This window comes from Lonchura striata, chromosome 3 (assembly GCF_046129695.1).
Source record: "Lonchura striata isolate bLonStr1 chromosome 3, bLonStr1.mat, whole genome shotgun sequence".
Taxonomy (NCBI): Eukaryota; Metazoa; Chordata; class Aves; order Passeriformes; family Estrildidae; genus Lonchura; species Lonchura striata.
The window spans coordinates 96,008,884-96,035,164 of NC_134605.1; the positions used below are offsets into that span (position 1 = coordinate 96,008,884).

The following is a 26,281-nucleotide window of genomic DNA, read 5'->3' on the forward strand; positions in this document are numbered from 1 at the left end:
AGTGGCCTGGAGTAATCAAATGAAGAAGCTGCTATTAAAAAGGGAATTAATTGGAAAGGTGTAGCAAGAAAAACTGGAAACATCATAAAGCCATGGTGTTGATAAGTGGTACACTCCTGTTTTGATGACTGGACCCTTGGGATGTACTGGTCATCCCAAGAAAGAAAAGTTAGAGTATGTAAAAGAGTGTAGGGCAACAGAAAGATTACCATATGTGAAGTCTTACATAGGATGATGTTTTAAATAAGATACTTCAGCTTGTAAAAAGAGATGAGGAAGAAATGATAGAAATAAATCAGAGCAGTTTGAAAAGGAAAAATTCAAATGTAGGAGTGAGAAATATCTCTCTAGTTTCCATAATTCTTCACTTTTGACTTCTAAATAGCATCCACAGAGATTAGATTTTTTTAGATTTTTCAAGAAGAGCTAGAATAACTGGAGAACAAAGCTGCAAGTAGCTGCCATTGACATTTCAGGTTTTACTTCAGGAATGTGGAAAAGGGGAAAGAAATTCTAGCTGTTTCTGCTATTCCAGAGAGCTCATAGTGAGACATCTTCTGTGGCCTTAACCATGTTTGAGACAGGAAACTCTGGTCTTTAAATCCTTACTTCCCTCTTGACCAGGGAGGTTGGACCACTGTGGTCCCTTCCAACCTGATCCTCTCTGTGACTCTGTTAAGCCAGCGCAATCAGCATTTTCTATGCAACAGCTTCTTTCAAAGAATTTGTACAGAGCTCAGCTCTGCAACAGGATATTTACTGCCCTGGTTTTCTAAAGGACACCCTTTTCATCCTTTGGGAAGAGAAAAGGACTTGGGAAGTCAGAAATGGAAATACCCATATGGAACTATACTATGAAATAAAGACTTTCTGAAACATCCCTGTAATCCATCTGTCCTCTACACAGACAATGTAGTATTCAGAGAAGAATTAGCTAAAGAATACTGTACATTACTGTGATGTATCAAGGGAAATGTTTATATATTTAAATATTTTTTTCAGTGTAAACTTAGTATTAGAGGTGTGTTTCTGAATCATTGCCATACCAAAAGCACAAAGAACTTGTATAGAAAGCAAGGACTTTTTCTTCCCCTTGCTAATGCAATTTGCAAATGCATTTAAAATCACTCTATTAGACTGCAATATGGTCATTAAAATATGTGGGGTAACATTTGATATGCATGAGATCAGGATGTGACTTGAAGAAGAGGAGTATGATGTGAATTTTGTGTATAATTACTGATGTGTATCATGTGTGTGATGTATGATTGTGGCACTAAGAATCCAGTGTATGCTCTTTCTCTTCCCCAAAAGCTATTTGATAGCATTAACACAATGATGGCTGCTTACTCCAGTCTTGTGATGCTTGTGTTCAACAAATAATTTGACTTTTTATTAACCACAGCTAATTGGCTGGTCCTTTTCATGTTTGTAAAGCTTAGATTCTCCCCATGTATCTATTGCAAGCTACAATCTTCCTCTTTTTTTTACTCTTAACTTGATGCTACTTGAGAATGGAAAGAAAATAAATCTACTGCAGAAGAGCCATAAATGGCAGATTCGAATGCATTTTGTCATTGAACAAGATCTTCATGTGCTGATATCATAGCAAAGCAAGTAAGAAGAATACAAAGAGAATTCCTAATGACCAATTTCCATTAGCTAAGTCTTTAAACTCTCTGTACATGTCTAAAGCACATCCTTAAACTGTGGTGACTCAGCACACCTCCAAACCCTTCAGTGTACTACTTCATCCTGACGGTCTGTGTTACAAAAAGATGAGGATGATCACCATTGCTCTGCATGTCCTGACAGAAACACAGGTGTCTAAGCTGGAAGTAATCTGTGGTCCACCAAGAAAAGATCAACAAATCCAAAACTGCAGGATACACAGGAAAGCATATCCACCACGTGTTAGAGAGATATGGAGATTACTCTCTGAAGTTATTTCTAACGATAATCTAATGTAACAATAGTTATGAAAAAAAATAGCAAAGAATCAAGACTTTGGAAACCTGGAATGTCTAAATTCTGTCAGATAAGTGGCCTACAAGAAAGATGGAGAGAGACTTTTTACAAGGGCATGTAGGGACAGAACAAGGGGAATTGCTTCAAATTGAAAAAGAGTAGGTATAAATTAGATATTGGAACAAAATTCTTTACTCGGAGGCTGGTGAGATATTGGAACAGGCTGCCCAGAGAAGCTGTGGCTGCCCCATCTCTGGAAGTGTTCAAGGCCAGACTGGATGTGTCTATGAACAGCCTGGTCTAGTGAAAGGTGTCCCTGCCCATGGCAGAGTGGTTGGAACTTAAGATCCCTTCAACACAAACCATTCTGTAATTCTCTTCTAGTAATGTATGATTATGGTACTCAGCATTTGAAGAGATATTGCTGTAAAGTATTGCTGTACTAAATTTTATCAGATGTTTTAAGAACTGACCCATAGAGTTATCATTTCCTTATGAAATTTTAAGTGAATTCTTTACGTTATATAGCAATCTCTGCCTATCTCACCCCTAGCCAATCTTTACAAAGTAATTATTAGTTATATTTGTCCTACCTGTCATGGAAAATATTAGTCAAATTACAATGGTCAGATATGGTATCAAGACAATATTCCATTAAGTCACAAAGAAATGGATAGAAAAGTAATCATAACTGGAATGGAGTCAACTATTTTTTCAAAATGGCTCCAATGTTCTTGTTTTTGAGCAAAGTAATCATCTAACATATATGGATTCTAGTATCACATGGGAAATTGTTCTTCAAATTGACCTACATATGCATGGATGGTTGCGAAGTCTGTAATGTTGGTTAACACAGTGATTTTACTTCATCTGCATTTTCTTCAGGTTCATTTGAAAGGGATGCTACCAAGCCAAAAAGAAAGAGATGACAGAATTTTTAAGTGTAAATGTATTTAGTGAGACAGATCCTATTTATTACCTTCATTAATGGCTTTTAGAGGAAAAAAGGAGAACAGTGATCACCAAATTTGCTGATTAAACAAAGATAAATCACCATGGAAGCAGAAGAGGACAAGGAGTGATGGATGACTCTGCAATAGTAAAAAAGAATACCAGAATGTAAAAGAATAATAATTTTTGCCATTAGCCCATGAACTGGATATAGGAAAGAAAAGGAAGGTAGTGATATACCGACTGTCCACAGAAGTATGAAGCATCAGCTGATGATGCATCTCCTTCATCTACAATCTACAGGCAGATTTTGCCTAGGCCTGATCTCCACCTTCCCTCTTGTCCTGCCAGCTGCAAACCCACTGCAGCAGCCCAGTGCAAGTGCATGGAGAGACCCCACAGGTACAGCACTGTGTTACTTGGCACTCTTCAGAGACAGAAAGAGATATGGGATATGAATTCTTGCATCTGAGCTAAAACTGAAACCAAGGTTTCACTCCCTCGGTGAGTCCTACTTCTGTAAGGCTACTGGCCATAGAGGATGAGGAGGGCAAAGTGTCTGGAAAACATATTTATAGGTCTCAGGCATCTGTTTTCAAGCAAGGACTATGATGTGTTGATAGCAGCATGACCTGAAGAGGTGATCAGTGCATCAGCCCCATGTTTTGATGTGTTTTGCCTTTCACATTATCTTGGATGCTCCATGACATGAATGTCCAGAAGCAGTGTCTGTGCTGAGCAGTGCCTGGGGCAGGACACCCTCCCAGCACCTGCCTCACTGGGACTGTGGTATGGGCATCCAATTAATCAACAGGAGTCACTGAATCCAGGAAAAACCATCGCTTCAAGCTCAAGTTATCAATGGCAGACCTCAGCTGGCATTACACATAGTCAGAGGACTCTCTCTGCCATATGCTCCACAGCACCTATAATATCCAATTTATACCAGTCTACAGAATAACCTCCTCATTACCACAGAAAACAGAGATTGATCATGTTGTTCAAAGGATATCAAACAGGTTTTGAACTTATTAAGAAGTTGAAAACAATGAGCACAGCAGAATTTGAGACACCTGTTGTTGGGATATTTCATGTTTCTAATGTATTGCATAGCTTTCCTTACCAAAGGTTGCAGACCTTATTTATTCCTGGTTTTACAATGTTCCAGAAGAGAAAACATATATTTTGTCATATAGGATGATTTTTATTTCATTGATGAACTGATAGCTGAGTTGTAGCTTTTAATATCAAAATAATTTTAGAAATCCATAATTTCTAGTTTATCTGAAATAGGAAATATAGAGCTCATTTTTCATTTGCTAATCTAACTCTGTTGTTGTCATTGTATAGAAAAGGCATGTGTTCAAAACAAGAAGTGAGCATCCATTAAAAGCCTCTGCAAAGGAGATGCAAAAAGTGCAGATTGCTATAAACCACTGAGATTACTTTTCAAGAGGAAACTTCTTGTTCAAGCCTTTGCTTTCAACCACAGTTTTTCAAAAGGAATGGGATTCCTCCAGAGCTAAAGAGCCCTTCTAACCAAAAATGTGTGCAGGGACAGTCTTCAGAGACAAAGATGCATAAAACCCAAATGATTATGTTTCAAACTCTCTTAGAAAGACACATGTACACAGGGTATGGTGAATATACATACACAGGGTATATGAATGCTCACAGGGATTCATCTCTGATAAGTATGGTTTGGTAATAAAAATAATGGACCTCTATGACAGTTTGCCTGATCATTTTGCACACATATTGAGTGAGGAGTGAAAAGAAAGCTCCCATCTAAGTAACTGGTTTTGAAGCAATATTCCAGCACATGTAAATCTTATGTATTATACGTGTAATACATATTTTTCCCTCTTTTGACAAGTCTGCTTTTTTTTTCCCCACTGAACATCAACAAACTTGGAAGATTTTTCAGAAATCTTTCATTTCAATAAAAAAGTTCTTCACCTTAGGATGCACTGTATGTTCTTGTGGCCGAGAACATTCCCTCCTAAAAGGCCAGTGGACACTTATATACCACAAGTTCCATGGAGTCTTACATTTAAGTCCCTGCCAGAACATCAGACCATCCCTAACTGAACTATTTTGAATATCTAATATGTAGTTACTCACTGAAAACAAGCAGGACTGACAAGAAAAGTTCACAGGCACGTTCCTCTGTGGAACTATTCTAATTATCTCACAGTGAAATGGAAAACACAGACTAATTTTTAAATGTGCATTTTATTCCATTTCACCATCAGTGATATAGCAGATGACTAGAATGGGCTAGATTTTTAACCAGACAAAGAGTAGCCATCTTTACTGATGAGATGCCAGTCTTAGGTAGGGGAATCTTTACTCAGTTTTGAAATATACTATTTACTTTGACAGTCAGTTTTAGATGTCACTCAAAATCCTAGGACTGGGAGTGGTAGTGGAATTTTAATTCATTTTGGAGCTTTGTCACAGCTACCCTTACTAGAGAAAATGGAAGTCAGAATCAAGTTTTTGTTTAGAAACAGAGGTCTGCTTAACTTTAGGTTTTAGAAGGCAGAATGTCTTTCACTGACACCATTTAGCCTGTTTTTAAACTATTATAGGGTTTCACTGAAACCATTTTACCATCATAACCTTACATTGTAATGGCTTCATAATGGCACTGTCAAAAAGGTCCTTATAGACTTGCTCTGAAATAGTTTTCCTATAATAACTTCATATCTCTGACTTCATTGTAATGATTTCATCGTGAGGTCATGGACTAGCAATGAATCCCTTTTGCCATTGAAATCTTAGAGCTCCTCATTACAGCCTCAGTCACCACAGCATTGTGATGGGGCTCCACTGGATAACAATGAAACTGTTTCCTTGTGATGCATTAGGCTCAAATAATATTACCACCCTAATGATATAGTCAGTGGTTAGGAAAGAATGAGCCACCCCCTTGCTCTTTTCAGTGTTTCAGTTTGGTGTTTGATGCCAGGGGCTGAAGGTGTGTGGTTTGGCTCCTGAACTGCCACCCCTTCTCTCATAATTATGAATGGTGGCTACACACCCTGCAAGAATAGTCATTTCTAAAGGGAAAAAAAAACCCACTAAAATAACCTTTCTACTGCTTCTGGGCCCCAATTCAGCAAACACTTAAGTTCATTCCTCTTTAGCAACAGGTCTAAGTATGTGATTAATTTTAAACCTGGATCCAAATCTCCTTAACTCCAGCATGATCTAAATACATGGGCAGGTGCTTTCTTGTGTCACGTCAGACTTGTGAACGTTGTCTGAAGCACTGAGCTCATGTTCTCACATACTCAAACTAGATGCTGCAAGAAAAATCCTGAAAAGTGATGCAAGCTCTGAGCTCCTGCCAGGGTCAGGGGAACCATCAAGCTCTACAGATGTGGATTTACAGGGAGTGCCCTGTGCCAGCCTCAGCTATCTCATCTAATCCACAGTTCTCCAATTCCACAGCTCTCCACTTCCACAGAAACTTCTACCTACTCTGTTTATTCAGCTTTCTTTGATAGAACAAATACTCCTGATAAAAATTCTACTCCCTCTACCCTCTTAGCACAGGCTATCTTCTGCCAGAATCCTAAAATCCTTGCTGTCATTTTCCCTCCTGGAGGACTTCTAAAAGTATGTTCTCCACAGACTTGCATTTTAGGCTACTGAAACCTTGAATTACAACTGTTCTGCAATCATCCCATCACAAGTTCCACACTGACTGATGTTCCTTGTGCTGTCACTGCTGTTGCTCTAAAATCCTCCCACCTTCGCATCACGTGCTGATGCAGACTTAGAAGATGAGAAAAACCAGTTCCCAAGTCAAAATACAAGCTATCCATGTTATTTTCTACCTCACAGAATGTGAAAGGAATCTAGAGATGCTGCTGCACATGAAAGCTCCTTAGTGCTAAGAAGAAAAACTGGAAAAATATAATGGTCTAAATATCTCAGCTTCTCTAAAACAGATGACAGGGAAGCCAGGCAATGAAGGCTAGCATAGGCTCAGCCATTCTTGCCATTGCCTCCTTCACTTTGAAACAGGTGGTATTATTAAAGGAACCTGTAATGGTAAATATAGGCTAGATTTTTTTCTTTTATTGCTGCAGCTATCTCATATGCTATTTTTCTAGGTTTATGCGTAGATATATAAATATCTCCAGAATAACTCTGTAAACCCATGCATGCTTTTACAACTTGCATCTACCAAGAAACTGATAGTCTGTAAAAAACAGGTGAATAGTGAATTCTTTTAGTTAGTTGAAAACTGAAAAATAAAATGGACTGAAATGAACTGGCTATTTTTCAATTATTAACCAGGGCAGGAAGCAAATATTGTGTCATTCAACACAAAAGGTACTTCTGAAATCAAAATAAAATGTTTGTTTTCAGACACCTGCTAAACAATTCCAAAATTTATTGATGGACAATCTTTAAAAACCCTGTGTTCATATCCTCCATTTATTCACACAATGTCTCAGCAATCACTGGATGAGAAAGACTTGTTTTGGTACCTTCTACCACCTCTAAAGAAAATGTTGTCTACCCAGTCTCACTACATCATTCAGGTTTTCCCTACTTCAGTGTCAATTTTTTTCCATTTTTTTTACTTCAAACTTTTTCCCAACACACTCAAAAAAAACAACAAAAAAAAAAAAAAAACCAAAAAAAAAAAAAAAAAAAACAACAACCAGATGGAATGGATGTCTTACCATATACCCTTTTTTTGCCTTTGGCAATCTGCAAACTACCTGGAAAAAAAACTTAAATTCATTTACCAAAGACAGTGATTCACCAGGATGAAAGAAGAAGCAAGCAAACTAATATTTCTCTCGTGGTTTACTATGAACTACTGGCCCACTTATAAAAAGATTATTTTTAATAAATTGCCTCTAAATCCATAAAATAAACAAAGTTTCTTTGCATGAGCTCTAGTCAATTAATTTGAAAATAATCCCATAAAGATTTTATTTACAGCTCAGCACTTTCCTCAGAGAAACATACACACTGATGCAGACAAATGACTTATTGTTACAAAGGTGTAGCTGCACATTTTTAATTTAATAGAGTCTTTATATGGACTCTATATTTATCCTCTATCCTAATATTCAATAACAATAGTCAATATTCAATTTTCATCATCACCATGTGAAAACGGTCTTCCTGGGCCAGCCATCTACTTAATATAAGTTCTTATCAAATCCTGTTACATTTGGCTGCATAGATTTAAATACATATAACTTAAATATTTTCCAGTGTAATTTAGAGTTTATGGCACATATATACAGATCAAAATGGGTATTACAGAAAATGCTGTCAGAAACCCCTAGAGAATCAGATAAATGAAATTTGAAGTCCACAATCCTTCTGATCTAAGTGAATAGCACTCTCTCTTTTAACTGTAAGCAGTTGTATTGACTCAAGTGTTAGCATTCTTCACCTCCACCATTTTTATGGTTCAAAATATTTTTAAATAACAAAAAAAATATAGCCCCAGCTGAAAATAAAAAGCTTAGAAAACTATGGGTCAAAATAATGCAAGATGCCCAAAATCTGGAAGAGGTAACATGTTCAAAAAGGAGGACTACAGATTCTGGAATACTTCCAAATGTAGATAGAATAAAAAGCACTGCTAGACAACCACATCACCCCAAGATTATTACACAAATGACCTCATGGATAAAGTATCTGTAGTGAGACTTCATACCTGCCTTTCTATACACTCCCTGGTGTTAGGTAAATTTTTGTGGGGAGCAGAGGGGTAGAGAGGAGAAAACACCTCTAGGCCAGATTATGGGAACAACCAGATAAAGAAGAGTTAGATAAGCAAGACATGTTTAAGTAAGCTGCATTTTTGCTGCAGGTTTAGGAAATTCCAGTGCCTTCCTAGGTGTGTCTGCAGGGAGTATTATTGTGTGTAATTTTGCTTGAGTGTTTGCTACCTCTGAGCAAAGCAGGCAAGACTTATGAGCATCTCCAGGTTACTAATTTCTCAGCCAGCAGCCACTGGAAAGTGCCCCTTCATACCACCAAGCACTGCTCTGAAAAAGCACATTCCTGAAATAGAAAATATTTGAGATGGTGTCAGTAGCTGACATTATAGTCCAGGAGGAAATATAAACCAAAGTTCTGCTTCAATTTGAGCCAAGCTACCAGTGAATCCAATATAAAGAACCCAATATAAACAGGCATATCAAATATGTTTTAGCAGCCTAGAAGCACAAACTTCTCAGATTTTCTGGGACAGAATGTATCTTAAATCATGTAGTGCTTTAAAAAATCTCAACTAAATAGACTTACTAGAGATTTATAATGAATGTTAGAGTTGTTGGGTTTGTTTTGTTTTTTTTTGCTTGCACTTTGTAATGTTTTTAAAACACAGAATAAAGAAATAACTGTTTTCTTAAGTATGAAACCAAATATACTTTATGCTATTCCTCCCTTCTGCCCATGTATATGTACTTCAACACACTAAGTTTAATCCTATGCTGTACAATTGAATGGAGTCAAAAGGCATACCATAATGAATTAGAAGCAGGTATATGCACATACATGCACAGTCATCTGTAATTCTGCACCTCTTATGAAGAAAAGCATCACAGTGAGGAACAGACACTGCAAACTTAACCCTCCCTGACTACCTTAAAGCTTAAATAATGAATTTACTTGACAAAATTCACATCTAAGCAGCTCCAGTTCTAGTAGATTCTTACTTTCCACAATGCTCAACTATTCCTTTTTTTTCATCACTCATTTCAGCATCCACTGGGTTGAGATGTAGTGGACATAAGAAGAGGTTGTAGGGAAAAATATGCTGTGTATGCAATAATAAAAATATGATGTATCTTATCTTTTCCACCCCAACTAATCCTTAAGCTTCCCTTTATAGACACTCAGTGCCTACCTCTGCTCTGCTCAAAAAGCTGGCTCAATGTGTCCCTGCTGGGTGGCCAGACATGGTGCTATCTCACATATCTGAGAACAAGCTATTTGAGGCATACACTCCTTTCTCCTATTTTAGGAAGAAAAAAAAATGGAGGGAAAAATCTAGTCAGGCTGAAATTGCAGATCAGGTCCCTTAACTATGTACACCACTCAGAATGCAAATTGCTGCTAGTAAAAGAGTGATTACCAAAAAACCCACCCTGCCACAATATCTTTAGACTAAATATACATATTACACAGAGTTGCCAAATCTCCAGTGACATGTGGCCTTTGCAATTTCTGTGATTCCTGGAAGGCAAGTGTTAATTACAGTATGTGGACAAAAACTAATGACTTGTTTTGGAGCTAATGTCCCATTCAAAAAGGATTACTGTTGTTATCATCCACATCAGGCAATTAATGGCATCCATAATGCTTAAAAATTAACAGTGGCAGCATAGCTGAGTGACTATTTTGAAAAACTGGTCATTCCTTGGAGATTAATGAGCAATTTTCTGTCAGAGAACAGGATGCACTCTGGTAGAAAACTGACAAAAGAGGCGCCATCCTCAGGGGATTATTTTTAACAATCCATTTTGCTGCGCATATTTAAAAGGAAATTTGGTAGATATCACTGCCATTCCAGAAGTATATTCTCATTTATTTTTCCCCTTAAACATTATAAGCCAATATTTGAAAAGTTACACTGAACTGGATATCTAGAATCTAAAATGAATAATTACAGGGGAAGAACCAACAAGGTGTAAACACTGCATAAGGATTTTTTTCCCCCAATTACTTTCATTTAGGTTTGTTAGACAAATAGGTATCAGCATTGTAAGCAATTAGGTTTCACTTTAATCAGTCACAATCAATTAATGTGAACTGTTCCCCTATTTTTGCTTAATTGTGTCTAAGCAGGTACTCTATTTTAAAGCAAAAACTTTCAGAAGACTGTGTTTAATAAATTTAATTAGAACTATAAGGAGTGTGGTTCTCACTAGAAAGTTGAAGTGTGGTTGTGTGGTTTTTAAACATATATCCATATATTCTTTTGTAAAATATTGCCCTACTTTAAAACTTCCTTTCTTTTTTTCTTTTCTTTATTATTTTTTTTTTAACCCAAAACTTAGCCAAGACTCTAGTTTGTTTCCCCACTTACCAGTTTGGTCATTGACTTATACCTGCACATACTAAGACTGATCAGGTGTGCAGTACCCAATATAAACTTAGCACAAAGTATAGAAGAGGCCAGCAGCTCCCAGCTATTCACACTGACACCTCACATGAAAAACTGGCTGTGACCCACAGCTTTGGGCTAGCAGTTCAGGTCCAGGTCTGAGTTTCCTTTTTTTCCCTGAGGATTGCTGATGCTCCTACCTTACTTTTCTCACAGAGCCTCAGCAACTTCATCATTTATAGCTCTCCAGTCCACTTCTAATGAAATTATACATCACCACCAAGGGCATCCTCTCTGGGCCTGGAAGAGACTGGCATTTATAATCCGTTTATGGGTAGGAGGGAAAAAGTTTCATAGTGAAAATATTGCTGATTGATTTGTTTTGCATTTAAGTCTTGACAAACTAAGCTCCTCTTTCAGAGGCTGCAGAATTGTCACAACTGTCTATGATGTCCTGTCTGTGAGCTCAGATTACAGAGAAACAGTAGAACTTGCTTCTAAAGAAAGGCAAGCAAAGGTGAAAAAGGTAAAACAAAGAAATCAGGAGGCATTGATTCCCTCAGATAAAATTCTGCAGTGGTCTAAGCTTTCCTGAGAAACAGCCGGCAGGTGGAAAAAAAAAAAAAAGGGAAAGCATAAGGGAACTAGGCAAGTTTTAACAAAGATATTCAGGGCCACCTGGGTAAATGACTTTCCTTTTCAAGGACCTTTCTGAAAACTAGCAGGTTTTTTTTCTCATTCAGGATTCACAGATTGCAGTTCCTAAAAGTAACCCAGTGAAGGGTCCCTGACAGTGTGTTTCTGAACACTCTCCCTTCACCCTTAATGCTGGCTGCTGTGGCTTTACCTGCAAGGCTTGGCAGTGGTCCACAGCTTTGTCCCTATGTTCTGGTGGCTGCTCTCCCAGCATATGGTCTATTCAATTTTCCCCCAGCTGTTACTCAGCCAGGGAGACCATGCTCTCTCCCAGATACAGACCTTTGTTCAGAAACAGGGAATCAATTTTCTCTTTATTAAAGGGGCACAAGGAGCAGAAGGGAAGTGAGCAGGAATTCACATAAACCTCAAGCATCCTAAGCCATGTGCTGATACAGGGGCTTGCTGTCACTGAATAGTCAGTCAAACCTTCAGAGGGCAATTCAGGCTCTGGTGTGGAGCACTGTTTAGGAGTATGTGGCAACCAACCTCCTTACCTCCCTGCTATTTTCCCAACTCATTTATCCTTCACAGTCTACTTGTTGGAGGCTCAGTGACTCTCTGGAGCTTAGATTCCTTATGGATTAAATTGCATGGTGCCTATGCCAAAATGTATGTTCCTGGTAGGACTTTAAGGGAGCTTCTTTGTCTTTCAGTAGCTGTCAAGGTCAAATGAACAGAAATAAAGAATTGCCTCACCTCTCCTTGAATTGTAGGGATGTGATTTCACTAACAAGTTAAGGGTAATGCCATGCAGAAGTAGTGCTGCAAACTTATCTGACTTGACTTATTAATTTCTTTAAGTATTCTGCAAATAAGGATCTATAAGTTAAAACATGTTAGACCATTTGACATGTAGAAAGGTACACTGAAGGACTGACATTGGTCCACACCTCAGAAAGCTAATGAAATAAAACTACAAGGAAGAAAAGATGGAGCTTGAGTTGAAGAAGGAGAAAAGGCTGGTGCAGCAGGGACATCAGATCAGTTCTGTAGTAAAGGTGATTTTTACAAACTTCATTAAGAAATCAGTTATCTACTTGAAAGAGAGAAATTTCATGGCTTCCTTACTTGGCAGCTGGCCACCAAATGACCAAGACTAGTAGCTACTGGAGTCACTGGAACCTTTATTCAACCAAGAAGCTTATTATTTGCTTTCAGTTCCTTCTAAATAAATTTTCACACGAATAGGGTGCTGAACTCAAGAAGAGAAATTTCAAGCAACAGGACTCTCAGCCACATGCCAGAAAACAAAAGGATCTAAAGTATGAAAAAATCAAGAGGCATTTTCATTTATCACAGTTTCCATGATTTTTAATTGTCTGGGACAGCGTTGTGAGTATAACAGCATAAGAGATTGTTCAGATAATGGATTTATGGACAGAAAAATGCAAAGGAAATGGATTGCAAGCTTCACAACAAGTTCAGATGTAGCTGGAGTAAACTTTTACTTTCAATCTTAAATTTTTCACATGTGTAAATCTGCCTTGGGTTGTACATGACAGAGGTTGGATGAGACTCAAAGGGAAAGGCCCTAGTATCTCCCTGCAAGTCCATCTGAGGTGACCCAGCATATAACAGCAAAATAGTTTTTCTAGATCTTATTATATTGATTACTACCTGGGAAATATTCCCACTCTTGCTGTTGCTTCAGTAACAGTCACAGCCACAAAGACAGTGGCAGTCATTTACCAGTTTTTGACTTCAACTCTGCTGCTTCTTTCTTCCATAGATTCATCTCCTGTAGGTCCTCAGTATCCTGCTCAGCATAACTTCCAGGTCATCAGGTCATGTTGGGTCTCTTTCTTTTTCCTTCCTCCTTTTGCTATGGGATTCACCAATGCTGATGCCAGAATTTCATCTGAAAGAGAGAGAAACTTCAAAGTTTGTGGATGAGGGCTCATGGAACACCAAGGAGAGTGCAAAATCTCGGTGGATGCTCAGTTGCCAGACTTGCCCATTGCTGTGGTTTTCAGAATTTACACCAACCACTGTTTCTTTTGTTCTGAACTAAACTGAAGCCCTTTCCTTCAGCATGCCCATACATTTCTGTGCTCTCACTAAATAGATGGATTAGCATAACACTGAGCTTTGATTTGATAGCACTCAGAGATAAAACAAGAATATGTGGAAAAGAGAGCAGAACACTGAAGTGACAGTGAATTAGACAGTAACTGTAGACTTGAGTATATTCACTGAACAGACACTTAGCTCTAGATTTCATTATTACAAGACAGCAAGACTACAAGAGCAGTGACCAGTAGAAAGTCAGTGGGGAGGAAAGAAATCTTCTCCTTGGAGTGGCAGATTAATTTGTGCTGCAAGAGCCATGTCAGGGTCATGATTCAATAGATACAGGGTTGCTAATAAAGAGCATGCTGGCCTTTCCAGAGGTATCTTGTAGCCCATAGCAGAATGCACAATGAAAAATTTTGCCCAGACCCCTACTTTGTGAATTAGGAATCATAGACTCCTGTACAAAATAGTCCTGAGGACAACTCAAAACATTTTGCTATGAAATATTATGTGAAAGTAAATGGCATAAATTTCTTTAATTAAAAAGTATTTTCTTTCTCCCTGTCTTCCCTGTCATTCTTTTTTTATTTCCCTCCTCTGCCTCATTTGCTGCTTATCTCCTTCTGGATTTCTACTTGAGAACTCAGCTTCCAACTCAGCTTTCTAAATTAGATGGCATAGATAAGATACTTCAAGATGTGCTTATGTGTGCCTAGCACTCAGACCAAATTTGTCGTTCCTTCAGAGGTGGAAATATTAATTCACATCCTTTGCCAATGAATATCACCATGACTGACTTAACAGTGTTCTGGCCAGCAATCACCAACCTCAAACAGATTTTTTTTTTTTTCTTTGTATATTTCTGGTCTGAGGCATATTCTGCTGGTCAGATATGAGACAGAGTAACTGAAATGAGGATTTAAATGGTAACCATACATAAACACATATGCATGTAGTCTCTGGTGCAGGAGGAAGGGAAAAGGTGAGAAATTCTCAGATATAAAATAGAATTGGGGAAACAAAATGAGTTTCACTCACATTTCACTTCTAAGTAGATAGGCTAGAACTATTCTTAAAGCACAGTACAGACTTTATCATGTAGCTGCATCTGAGCAAGTGTCAATTTTCAGTGGACAGACAGGCAAGGATTTAAGGGGATGTGAATAATAGGGTGGGATTCCGGGTAAACCTCAGATAAGATTGTGGATTTCACCTCCTATGAAGGCATATCCAGAGGAACCACTGGTATTTCTCCCCTCCTGTATTTTGGTATGGCTCCATTCCTTTTCACATGCAATTAAATCTAACTACCTACTTACTAGTGGACCAAGACTGTGGAAATTTCAATGAAATTAGTCAAGACTCCAGTAATTCCACTAATCTTAGTGGTGCTTTCTGCAGGAGCAGATGTTTGTTAGCAAGAGAAGGGATTTCATAATCTCAACTCTACTTATTGAAAATCAATCTGCTGCCAGGATTATTAGAATCCCTGCACTGGGGATACAGCACCTTGGACCCCAGAAAATCTATTTCAGTTACAGAAACTACAAATATACAAGTTCACAGGATTTATATGAACCAATACAGGAGTTCCTTGGCAGACCATTGTGTTTTAGATAGTGGTGCAAAGTTTCAAACTTGTGTATCCAAAATTTGGGGGCATATTTCCCAATTTCTCCTCTGTAAGCTAATCAATGAAATATACTCACACATCTCTGTCTCCTTGTACTATCCAGACATCCCAAACATAAATAAAGACAAATCATCTGTAATTCTGCTCCGTGTCCAGAAGGGTCCACCACATCTGCAAATCCCACAGTTCTACTGAAGTATTAAATGTCTGGTAGGAATGCACATTCAAGCAACATTGGCTTGTTTTCATTCTCTACTTACAAATGTAGTTTGCCATGGCCAGTCTATGTTCTGAGGCTTGCTGCTTTTCTAGAATGGGAATCTCTGACATACACCCTTGTTTGTATCCATGCACCATAAAATATGCTACTAAATCAGTTCCTTCCCCCAGTCACCCCAACCCAATCCTTTGGGCTTTAACACCATTCACTGACAGCCATCTTGCTCATGCTCCTCTGGAGAGACTTCACTTAATGATTGCTTCTTGGTTTTATCAGAATGAATATAAATACAGGCTATCTCAACCTAGCAGCCTAGCTCTTCCTTAAAATACAGAATCATTTCTGTTGCCCACAGTATCAGCAGACTGAGATAGCAGCCCTGAGAAAATGAATCCATCTTGATATGACTTATTTCCACAAACTCTTGGTTCCTTGTATTTTGAGTTAAATTAAAATACACTGATTGATACTGGAATACTGGAAAAAATCAATAGTTGACCCAAATACCTTTAACAGTAACATGTTAAAGCGTTACAGTGATTTCCTCTGGAGAGCAAAGATTAGATTTCATATTCATTCAGTCCAGAAATGACAAGATTAATGGAATATAAATGTTAAGAGTTGAACAAACTACACATAGATCAAAATAAAGTGTATCTGTGTTTTCTGTCAGACATTAAGGCATGAGAGTATGTAACCACAAATCAACAAGCATGGAGTTCAGTAAAACTAACATGGACTAATTGGTTTTCAAAGTCAATCAGGAGAAGATACAAAAGTACTTTTGGGCTAAACAAGTAAATTATCATAGAAAGAACCATCTCTAATTGCCACATCATGTTGACAACACAAAAAGATGTCTCATCACAAGACAGGGAGGAGAAGTACAGAGGACCACCAATGTGAAGAAGAGACAGAAACAAATCTGTCCTTCAAGAAAGCTCTACAAAACTCCTTCAACCCATTTGCCTTGCTCTTCATGCTGTGTCGTTTTGTCTTTGTTAGCAGTTGTCTCTTCTTTACTGGTGTCCTTATTTCTTCTCTCTTTCCTCCTTTTTTTTGTCACTGCCAAAGCACACAGCCTAACAAATTCCACATATGTGAATACAGAGTTTGAAGTACACATTTTTCTGTGCATGTTCAAAAAAGAGGGTTGAGTTTGGAGCTTGGATTTTGCGTGTTGAGCCCAAATGGAAAGTGTTCACATAGCATGTGATATATCCCCTTCAAGGAGACCTGAAACACCTGCTGAGTGTAGCTCAGCATTCACCTCTGTGCTGCTATTCTGAATGAAAGAGAACACAGAAGACCTACACACATTTGAAATGTTATCGTACCAAAAAATTGTAAAAATCTCTACAGTTCTAATGCAATAATTGCATGTACAACTTGTGTTATTTTTTTGCAGTGACAACTTTTTGGATATTCCTATAGTGCTCTTGTATTTGCAGCAACAGACAATATAATTGCCTCTTTAGGAGATTCTCAGCAAAAACATATTAATAGCACCAGTCTGGCTCAAAAGTACAAGGTCATTCAAATCCTTTCCAAATATATTCTTTACCAAGGGCAACCACAGTACTAGAAGCAACCATTAGGTTGCTAAAACAGTTTATCCTTTATGGTATGATAGAGCCATAGACATTTGAGGGAGGGAAAAAAAAAACAGAAAGACAGCCTTATTACATTTACTTGCATGAAAATCACAAGTCTTTCCTTCATGCCTCTGACAGAAATGTTTCAATTCAATTAGAGGAATTACATTTAGTATCTGCATATTTATCAGCTGCTGTCTGTTATCCTAACATGTAAAGGCAGAAGATGGAATATGTTTTTATATCCATATCAAATAGCATGAGAGAGCTGGAACATGAGTATAGCTTAGCATAAACTTCTTAAAATGAGTTGAACTAGGCACTCATCTCTTTGCAAACCCTAAATGAACACTTGCCAAAATGGAAAATGTGGTGTGTTTTCATTGACAAGAAAGGCGTTTTACAAAAGATAAGATTCAATTTTATAACCTAGATAATTAGAGTGAGCAAAGGGAAAGACAAGATATTGGAATTCTTTTCAGTTTGTGGAATTTTTTATATAGGGATTTGTATTGAAAGTATTCAATTCAACAAGGCAGGTATGATCTTTTTTAGTCTACTGTACTTCATATCTTGAAAATGTGAGCATGTGAAATGAAGGTATGATCAAGCCTGATACATGATGTCTTAGGCAGAGCTCATATAGGATGACATCTAGGTTTTCTTTCCAATACTGAGGACAGAGTGGTTTAAGTAAAACAAGGGCAGCCTAAAATAACAAAGCTAGAAGTTATAAGCTTTGTTCTACTATTAACAATGATCTGTGAAGCCCACTGCAAATCATCACCTGTCAACCCCAGACATGTGGCAAGAGTCTGTTACTGCCATCTGCATGCTGTTTCCTGACTGTGACACTGCTCATATTGCCTGTTTTGGATAAAACAATTCTACACAAACTGTGCTTTTTTACAGACATTTTAAGTGTTACATTACAAAGAAGTAAAAGAATTTCATATTATGAAAAATTTAGCACTTTTCTTCCCACCAATGGAACCTCCTCTATCAGTTCAGAGGACTGTGGGGTGAATCAGATTCCTACTCACATCATTCACAGCTGAACACAAAATCTGTATAATGAATGGGAAAAGGGGGTTCAAAGAAAAAAAATAATTTTACATGCATTACCTTGTAGGGCTAAGTTTTAGCCTTACTTCTGCTATGAAGCTTTTGTGTTACACTGTCAGTGTACAATTACAGAGGTCCCTTAAATCAGAAATCTCCTAGATCATTTCATGCTCTTCATTTGATGGCCTCCATGCGGCCCATGGAACCTGTTTTAGAGTTAAGGTAAGTACTTTGTGCTACTCCCAACAGCCCAGAGAATCTCTGTACTAGCACACATAAATTACGAAAAATTATGAAATTATATGAATGCAAATCATGAAAAAACGCCTCCTTCCTTGTTTTAGGTAAGCTTGGGAATCAACAGTAGTCCTTTAGTTCTCCCATCTGCTAAACAAGAGACATCCTTTAACACAGGAACACACTGAAGTAATGTTAATGAGCAGATAAGGACCACAAGGACACTGAGCAAGACTACCATAGAAAGTATTTCTACCCTGACATGGTCAGTATTTCTACATTCAGGATAAGGAATCTTAGGACCAAAAGGGAGGGTCATGCCTCAAACAAAGAAAACTGAAGTAAATATCAAATTACTACTAATTTTGTGGATACCACCCATTCAGGGTGGTAAATTAGGCAGTGACTGTGATATTATATGAGATCTTGTAATTAAAGACACTTTCGCATTGCATACAGTGCAAAGGGTTATATTAAGATTGTGAAGACTTCTAGATTTTCCATCTTTTATGGTTTTGATTTTGCACCCTTTAAATTCTCCAAATGAAGTATTTCAGAATGCAAAAGGTTTTAACATTTATTTCAGAGTCCACTGATGGGATTTCCAGCCCTTCACAGAAAATATTTATGCTCTTATATCTCAAAGTTAGCTGAGAGTACTTTGGTATTCTTTATCACATGCTCATCATGTTTTGGTAATGGAACTGAAACATCTTTTAATCAACAGGTATAAATATATTCCATCATAACATGAATAATGCCAGCCAAATTGGGCTTTTGTAGTTTATTAAACAAGTAAAATATTAATGATAATAGAGGTACACCAGTGTCATTTAGTGGAAGCTGAAGCTCTATAGTCTATATTTGCAAAATCAGTTCATACTTGTCATTGGAATAATTTTTCAGGGATTTTTTTGCACCTTTACAACTTGGAAAATTTATGCCTTTAAATTTTTGGTTTTATTTTGCATTTGATTTTTGAATGAGTATATCAGACTGTTAGTAAGACCATGTTTAGGAGGTAACATGCCATTTTCTGTATCTGTGAGATGAACATGTGTGGTCCAATACCTCTTCATATCAGTCACCAATTTCCTTTTTCTTTAACATAAAATTTCTGGAAGGCCAGAGGGGAGAGGAAATCAAATTGCCTGGAAAGTAAATGCAAAATACTTTTAGAGGATGGAGCTAATTAATTGCCTACCACATGTGGCAGTCAGGCTATCTCCTGAAACATGACATTTCATAGATTGACAAGGAATAAAAGTAGTATCTGTTATAAAATGATCTAACCATTAGTCTTACTGGTTCTTTGCCAGGCTAACCCTTTCAATGAAAGTGGTCCCATATATTCAGCAATATTATAAAATTCAAGTTTTTTCTGCACCTGCTATCTGTTAATGTTTGGTTATTTTAACCTTGGCTCACATCAGTAGATGAGAGTCTTTCACCTATTCTGCAACTCTTCTATTCACAACATTCCAAGAGATAAAAATGTTTCCATTTTATAGACCAGGCAACAAAATATATTGAGAAGACTAGAGGGGCAAAGGAGTTTGGTGTGCTCTCACTCCTGGAATGTCATAGGCCAAAGTTTGGCATTAGGCTTCTAAACAGTGCATAGAAAGAGCCTGGAATGCCATGTTGGGATTTATTGGGTTAATGTCCGAGCCAGGAGTCACTTCAAGCTAGCTGATGCTGCACAGTTTTGGTAAGTCCCAATGAAGGAATGTTACTCTTTCTTTCTCTGACTGCATATCATGGTTCTTTTACTTCCTCCTAGACTAATATCAGCCTTTTCTCAAAAATGCACTTGGAAGAGTTGTACGGCAGCTTCTGCCTCCCCTAATGCAGTGTCAGTGGTTAAAGCACTCCACCCACCTGTGAGAACATACTTCCAGCTCCTTTCTCTAATTGCAAGGAACTTGCAATCCCCAGGTGAATCATTTTACTATGAGGTTGCATACTATGGTGATATATGATGTTTGTAGTACTGCCTGTTGAAACTGCTACATTTTGCCAAAATATAGAAGGAAACAGTAAGTATGAACATGGCTGGTTAGGTGCCATGGTGGTTGGGAGGAAAAGCTATGAACCATTTTCTGCTCCTCTGAATATTTAATACATGAGACAAACATTCATTGAATTCAGATAATATTTACTTAAGCCATTAGTCAATATTTTCCTCATTAAGGATGGCAGGATTTGACCCATTCCACAATCAATCCAGTGGCACCAGGTAAATAACATCATTTTTAACTCACATTTTTCATACAGAAGGCTTCCTTAAGAAAATAGAATTAAATTTACAGATGCAGCACACATAATATTTAGATGTAATATTAGCTCCATCGGGAAGAAAAAAATCCTGAAAGTTAACAAAAATTGATTGATGCTCCCTGACTGGAAGTGTCTGCAATTTTTTGCATGATAGCAATATGGAATGTGTTAACTCCATGAACACCAGTCTTCTTTACAACTGCTGTTGCTATTCTAACCACATTATCAACCTCACACATGTTTACCTCAGGGATATTTAGCCAGCCATAATTGACTTTTGCACAAAAGAAAGCTGCAGGCAAGGTTTAATCCTTTTGGGCTTGCCTTCTCAGTAAAATAAACAAGTATCTAAGAGAATTGTAACTAAATCGAGTATAAGATCAGAGCATGGGGTGAACCTGTTCAGTCTCCTTCAATTTTATAATTCTTAAAATTTTCACAATTAGGATATCTGGAAATTAACATCTTTGCATGTAAGATGTTACAAATAAACAGAGAATTCAACATCTCCACTTTCAATAACAGCATTTCTCTAATTGCTATTTAACCATGTCAGATTCCTTTATGGAGGTGGAGTTTAAAAAAGCCTATTGTACTAATATCACACTAAACTTTAGCTGATAATGTTAATGCCAGGTAGCAGTGATTGCACATAAACTCTAGGTGAGATTAATGTTGGTGAGATTAATCATTAATATGGTAGGTGGTGTCATGGTTTAACCCCAGCTGTCAGCTCAGCCCCACACAGCTGCTCAGTCCCCACCCAGGAGGATGGGGGAGAGACTCAGAAGGGTAAAAGTGAGAAAAAGCATGAGTTGAGATAAAGAGAGTTCAGTACGTAAAGAAAAGTTGTGCATGCAGGCAATGAAAAGCAAGAAATTCATTCACAACTTCCCATGGGCAGGCAGGTAGTCAGCCTGGAAAACAGGGCTCCACCATGAGTAACAGTGACTTGGGGAGACAAACTCTGTCATTCCAAATGTCCTCCCCATTCTTCTCCTTCCCCCAGCTCTATATGCTGAACATGACACTGTATGGTGTGGGATATGTATGTGTGACAGTTGGGGTCATCTGTCCTATGTCCCCTCCCAACTCCTTGTGCACCCCCAGCCCCCTCTCTGGTGGGTGGGCTGAGAAGCAGAAAAGCTCCTGAGTCTGTCATTGCTGCTCATCAGTAAAAGAATCACCCCTAAACTATCAACACTGTTTTGGTCACAAACCAAAAATACAGCTCCATAGCAGCTACTATAAAGAAAATTAACTCTGCCCCAGTCAAAACCAGCATTGGTGGCAAAGACTGGTGTTCAGTAGATCTTTTAAGCTCATTCTACCAGGGAAAGAAAGCAGGCCTGCAGTGCTTTTACTCACATGCCTTGCTCCCAGTCCTGCACAGATTTGTCTTGTGCTGATACCAACATTTGTATGAATATATAGTAAATTGTTCAGGGAGCTGATCTGGCTGAAAACCAGCCATTTTCACCCAAGGTTAGTTTTAGCTCCGATCCACTCACCACATGGTGTATCTCACACTTCTTAATGAACACATGAAGAAGGATGACTCCAAGACTGTTTCCTCTGACAGCAGGGCCAGTTTAAACTGATAATTCATCTTTGTCTTCAAACAGTTGGAAAGAAGCATACTCTGGAGTTGCATCTTCTCCTTGCTGACAAAAAAAGAAGCTCAGAAAATTAGCTTGACCTTTAATTTCTAATTGCAATAGCTGAAGTGAGAGACATCTCATCCATGAGCAAAGCAGGCCATACTATGATAAAAATTCAAAACAAAGTATTATTTTAGGGTTTTAACCCCCTGTATCAGGTCAATCATCTCAAGTGTAGGTAAAGGCAATCAGTGGTGAGCTATGCAATAGATAAGAAGATAGGACAGTCAGGATAAAATTGTTGCTTTATAAAATGAACAGCAAATTTCTTGTTGATGTAGAGCACATAAGAATTTTATCCTACAGTCCTATGTTTTAGTCTGGTTTTATCCTTTGCTTATTTCTTAACAAATCAATTAATTTACCTCTCCTTTCTCTGTATTTGTAAAATGCTTTATAATAATATGTATGAAGGAATTATTTAAATGTTAAGTACATTATTATCTATTATCTGATGGGTCATCTGCTCTACTAGCAAAGCAATTACAGAAAATGTCCTATATATATTTATATGCAGATAAATCTAGACTTAAGTGAAAAGATTGAAGGGGGAAAATGACTGATTTCCTTAATTTACTCTTTTATATATGAAATTTTGTATGAAAGGTTTTGTAAACTGTTCTCTGACCTATGTTATAAATCCTATTCCCTTCAGGAAAAAGAAAAAAACCCAACCACTTAACTTTTAACTTTCATCACTACTCAAGTAACTGTGGTCCAACTGAATGTGTATGTGGAAACAAGCAGCAGTTCTTAATCAGAGAATGATATTCTACACACAAAATAATAGAAAGAAGTTTTATTTTTTAAATATAGCAATTTGGGGTGTTTGCAGTGGATACAATCATTTTAAGCATGTAAATAGAGATATTTATAGCCTATAGATGCTTCCGCCTCTTCCTATTTTCTTGGTTTTCCCTGAAAATCTATTAAGATATTGAGAAAAACCTTTAAATTTGGTACCTTATAGTATTACTATAGGTTTGCAGAAGGTAGCACAACTTTGCTTTATTGCTGCTACATTACACTCACAGTGTTAGAGCAACCAAGTAGTATTTGGAGAGGGGGGAAAATGCCAGTCTCATGAGAACTCTGCCTTCCTTCAAGAAATTAAAACATGACTCAAAAGATGACAGGAAAGGGTAACAAACATTTGAATACTAAAGGCTGGAGATGACTGAAACAAAAAGAGAAGCAATAAGAAGGACAATAACTGCACTGTGGTTGAGAAATAGAAATATTTTCTAAAGGGTGTAGTGACATATAAGAAATCCAGAAAGTCAAGTTGTAAAAAAAGAGGCCAAAACCCAGTAACCTGTGAGTACAAAAATCTGTAAGAATGTCAGCTGTAATAAAATGTACACCTTCAATATGTAGTTACAACTGAAAACTCAAAAAAGTACGAAGTTGAATCTAGTTACATATCGGAAGAAAACCCAAGATCGTCTCACTGATTGTATCCTGTAGTGACGGCAGATGAATAAAAATAAAGGTATTCTCATTAAATGTATATCCACACAAATCTTAATTTCTTTTATCAAAGTAAATGGAGGATCATAAAATGGTTAAGGTAGGAAAGGACATCTGGAGGTCATGTGGTCCAACCCTCCCTTCGTGAAGACTCACCTAGAACTGTTTGCCCTTTACCATGTTCAGATGGCTTTTGAGTATCTCTGAGGATGGAGCAGGGAAGTTACACCACAACTTCAGAACTGTCTCTACAGATACTTTTGATTGTCATTCCATAGAAGGATGAGGAGGACTTCCAAAATATCCTCCAAATTTTCTTATAGACCTTAGAAAAATCTGGGATATATTAAATCACTACATTAAATGGTTTTAGGACAGGCTCTATTATTAAGGGTACAGCAATCCCTTCTGCAGATTGTGAGCCTGAGAATAGAAAGCTGTAGGACATATGTAAAAAATGTCAATATATTGCAGTTTAAACTCCTGTATAAAAATTAGACTAGGTATATGGAATCTAGAGAGATTGAAAGCACAAGTTAAGCCTGCATTTAAACTAATACATCATAGAAAATATAAAGAGATACTACTAAATATACTGCATTAAAGATAAAGACAGTTTATTATTCATCATCAATTTTTAATACATCAAGATTTTTCTCATATACTTATGTAGCTGCAGAAAACAGGAAATAATTTTTGCTTAAATCATTAAAAGATGGATTACTCCTATTTTGGAATATTATATGCCATTAGCAGTCTAAAATCGTTAAGAGGTGGTATAATCTTTTATTATATTGTTTTTAAAACCTTCCAGAGTACTTGCAAAGCTGAAATTTATTTTCATGTATATGAAAAGATAAAAATCTTTTCACTGTATTTTAGATTTTAAATTCCATGCAAAGTTGAATTACATTTTAAGAATTGTCACTTATGCATTGGTTGTATGATTTGTCAGTCAATGGGCTGATGTTATTAAGGAATGAAAAAGACAGGAAGCAGCAATTTTACCAAGCAACATGTTATGTCCTGGTCTGCTTGGTGAGCTTAGGGGCAAGTTGTTTGATTTACTCTGTGCAGTGCACAGGAGAAACAAGAAAATTCTCAACATGTTCAATAGCAAATTTTTACTTGCAAATTTAGAATATTGAGACACAAGATGGTACTCGGCAAATTTTAAAATGCAGCCATTTTGATTAGAAATGCAACAATATAAAATAATAATAAAAATAATGCTTGAGAAAATGTATAATGGAAAGGAAAGAGAAAAAATTTTAGAGCACAAATTTAATTAGTCTGACCCTTGGATCCACAAATAAGACTTGATTGTTGCAATTTTGATGTTGTTGATTGAAGTGCTGGGGGCAGTCCTGATCTGTTGGGATGGGGGAAACCCATGAAACTCCAAGTCCAGTGGGTAAATATTATGCTCAGGCTCACTGGGATTGCCCAGGTGTCTCTCCGGGGTGGGAAGTTTTACACTGTATGATATAATACTGTGGATCATGGGACACTCTGGGAGTCTTTGATACCTTCTAAGACATGACAGCTGCCTCTTACTTGTAGTTTATCAGTTAGATAAGGGATGGACCTTCAGGCTTATGTCCTGGTACTTGCCTGAGGGGAGTTTTCACAGCTAAGACACTTGCATAAGGACATTGACATGACAAAATGCACTACCCCACCTTGCAGGAGCTGCCTCTTTGTTTGAGAACAATTCTGCAGTGAGTAGATCAAATCAGGGCCATTTTCAATGTAAGTTTATAAGCATCAGAAATGCATGCAGGCTGTAGCACACACTGGTGAGGTGTAATGGAATTGAGTACATATTCTACTCCTCATCCTCCAGCAGAGTATTCCAGAACACAATAGCATCCAGAACATTCTCTGGAGCAATCTACAAGCAATCTTCTTCAATACTGTACTAAAATCAGTATGCTGCAATGTCTGTCAGTTAATTAATAGCACCGAGACTGAGGGCAGCATGGCAACCAGTTGTTTCTTTTCTTAGGGAACTAGACATTTTAATGAACAAATATATTAGAAAGTTACACTTTCTTATCTCCAAAACCTTCAAATCTACACTCTCCAAACCTTCCCATTTCAATTATTACATTTATATTTTGATCTCACAGAGCCTATTTTCCATGTACATTGTAAAATGTCCATTGGGAGCCATTCAATGTATGAATAAATAATTTTCTGTATGCTATAATGTATGTCTGTTAATGGCACCACAAATATACTGATCTCAGCCATTGTCTACATCAACACATGTAAAAAATTGTAGTGTACAACAGCTGGCAAACCACTCAGGACAGCAATGAAAGATTGTACCAGAATTTGTATAATTACAAGCTTCACAAAGAGATAAGTTTCCTGTCTCTGTTTCTC

At 37.4% G+C, this 26,281-nt stretch overlaps 1 protein-coding gene across 2 annotated transcripts in view; it reads right to left on the reverse strand.

The window, feature by feature from the left end:
* Positions 1-8,834: 8,834 nt before the first annotated feature.
* The window catches only part of EIPR1 (EARP complex and GARP complex interacting protein 1), a 152,441-nt gene continuing 134,994 nt past the window's right edge, over positions 8,835-26,281 (reverse strand). Inside the window, exons 9-10 of one of the 2 annotated variants that reach the window (XR_013339759.1) lie at positions 13,406-13,574; positions 8,835-8,970 (exon numbers count right to left, since the gene is read on the reverse strand). Coding sequence is in view for 1 of the 2 variants with exons in the window: in XM_077782413.1 (XP_077638539.1) it covers positions 13,571-13,574 (4 nt within the window). In the remaining variant the exon portion in view is untranslated. Of the gene's footprint in view, positions 8,971-12,913; positions 13,575-26,281 lie in introns of those variants that run through there. The other variant, XM_077782413.1, reaches the window with a different exon arrangement.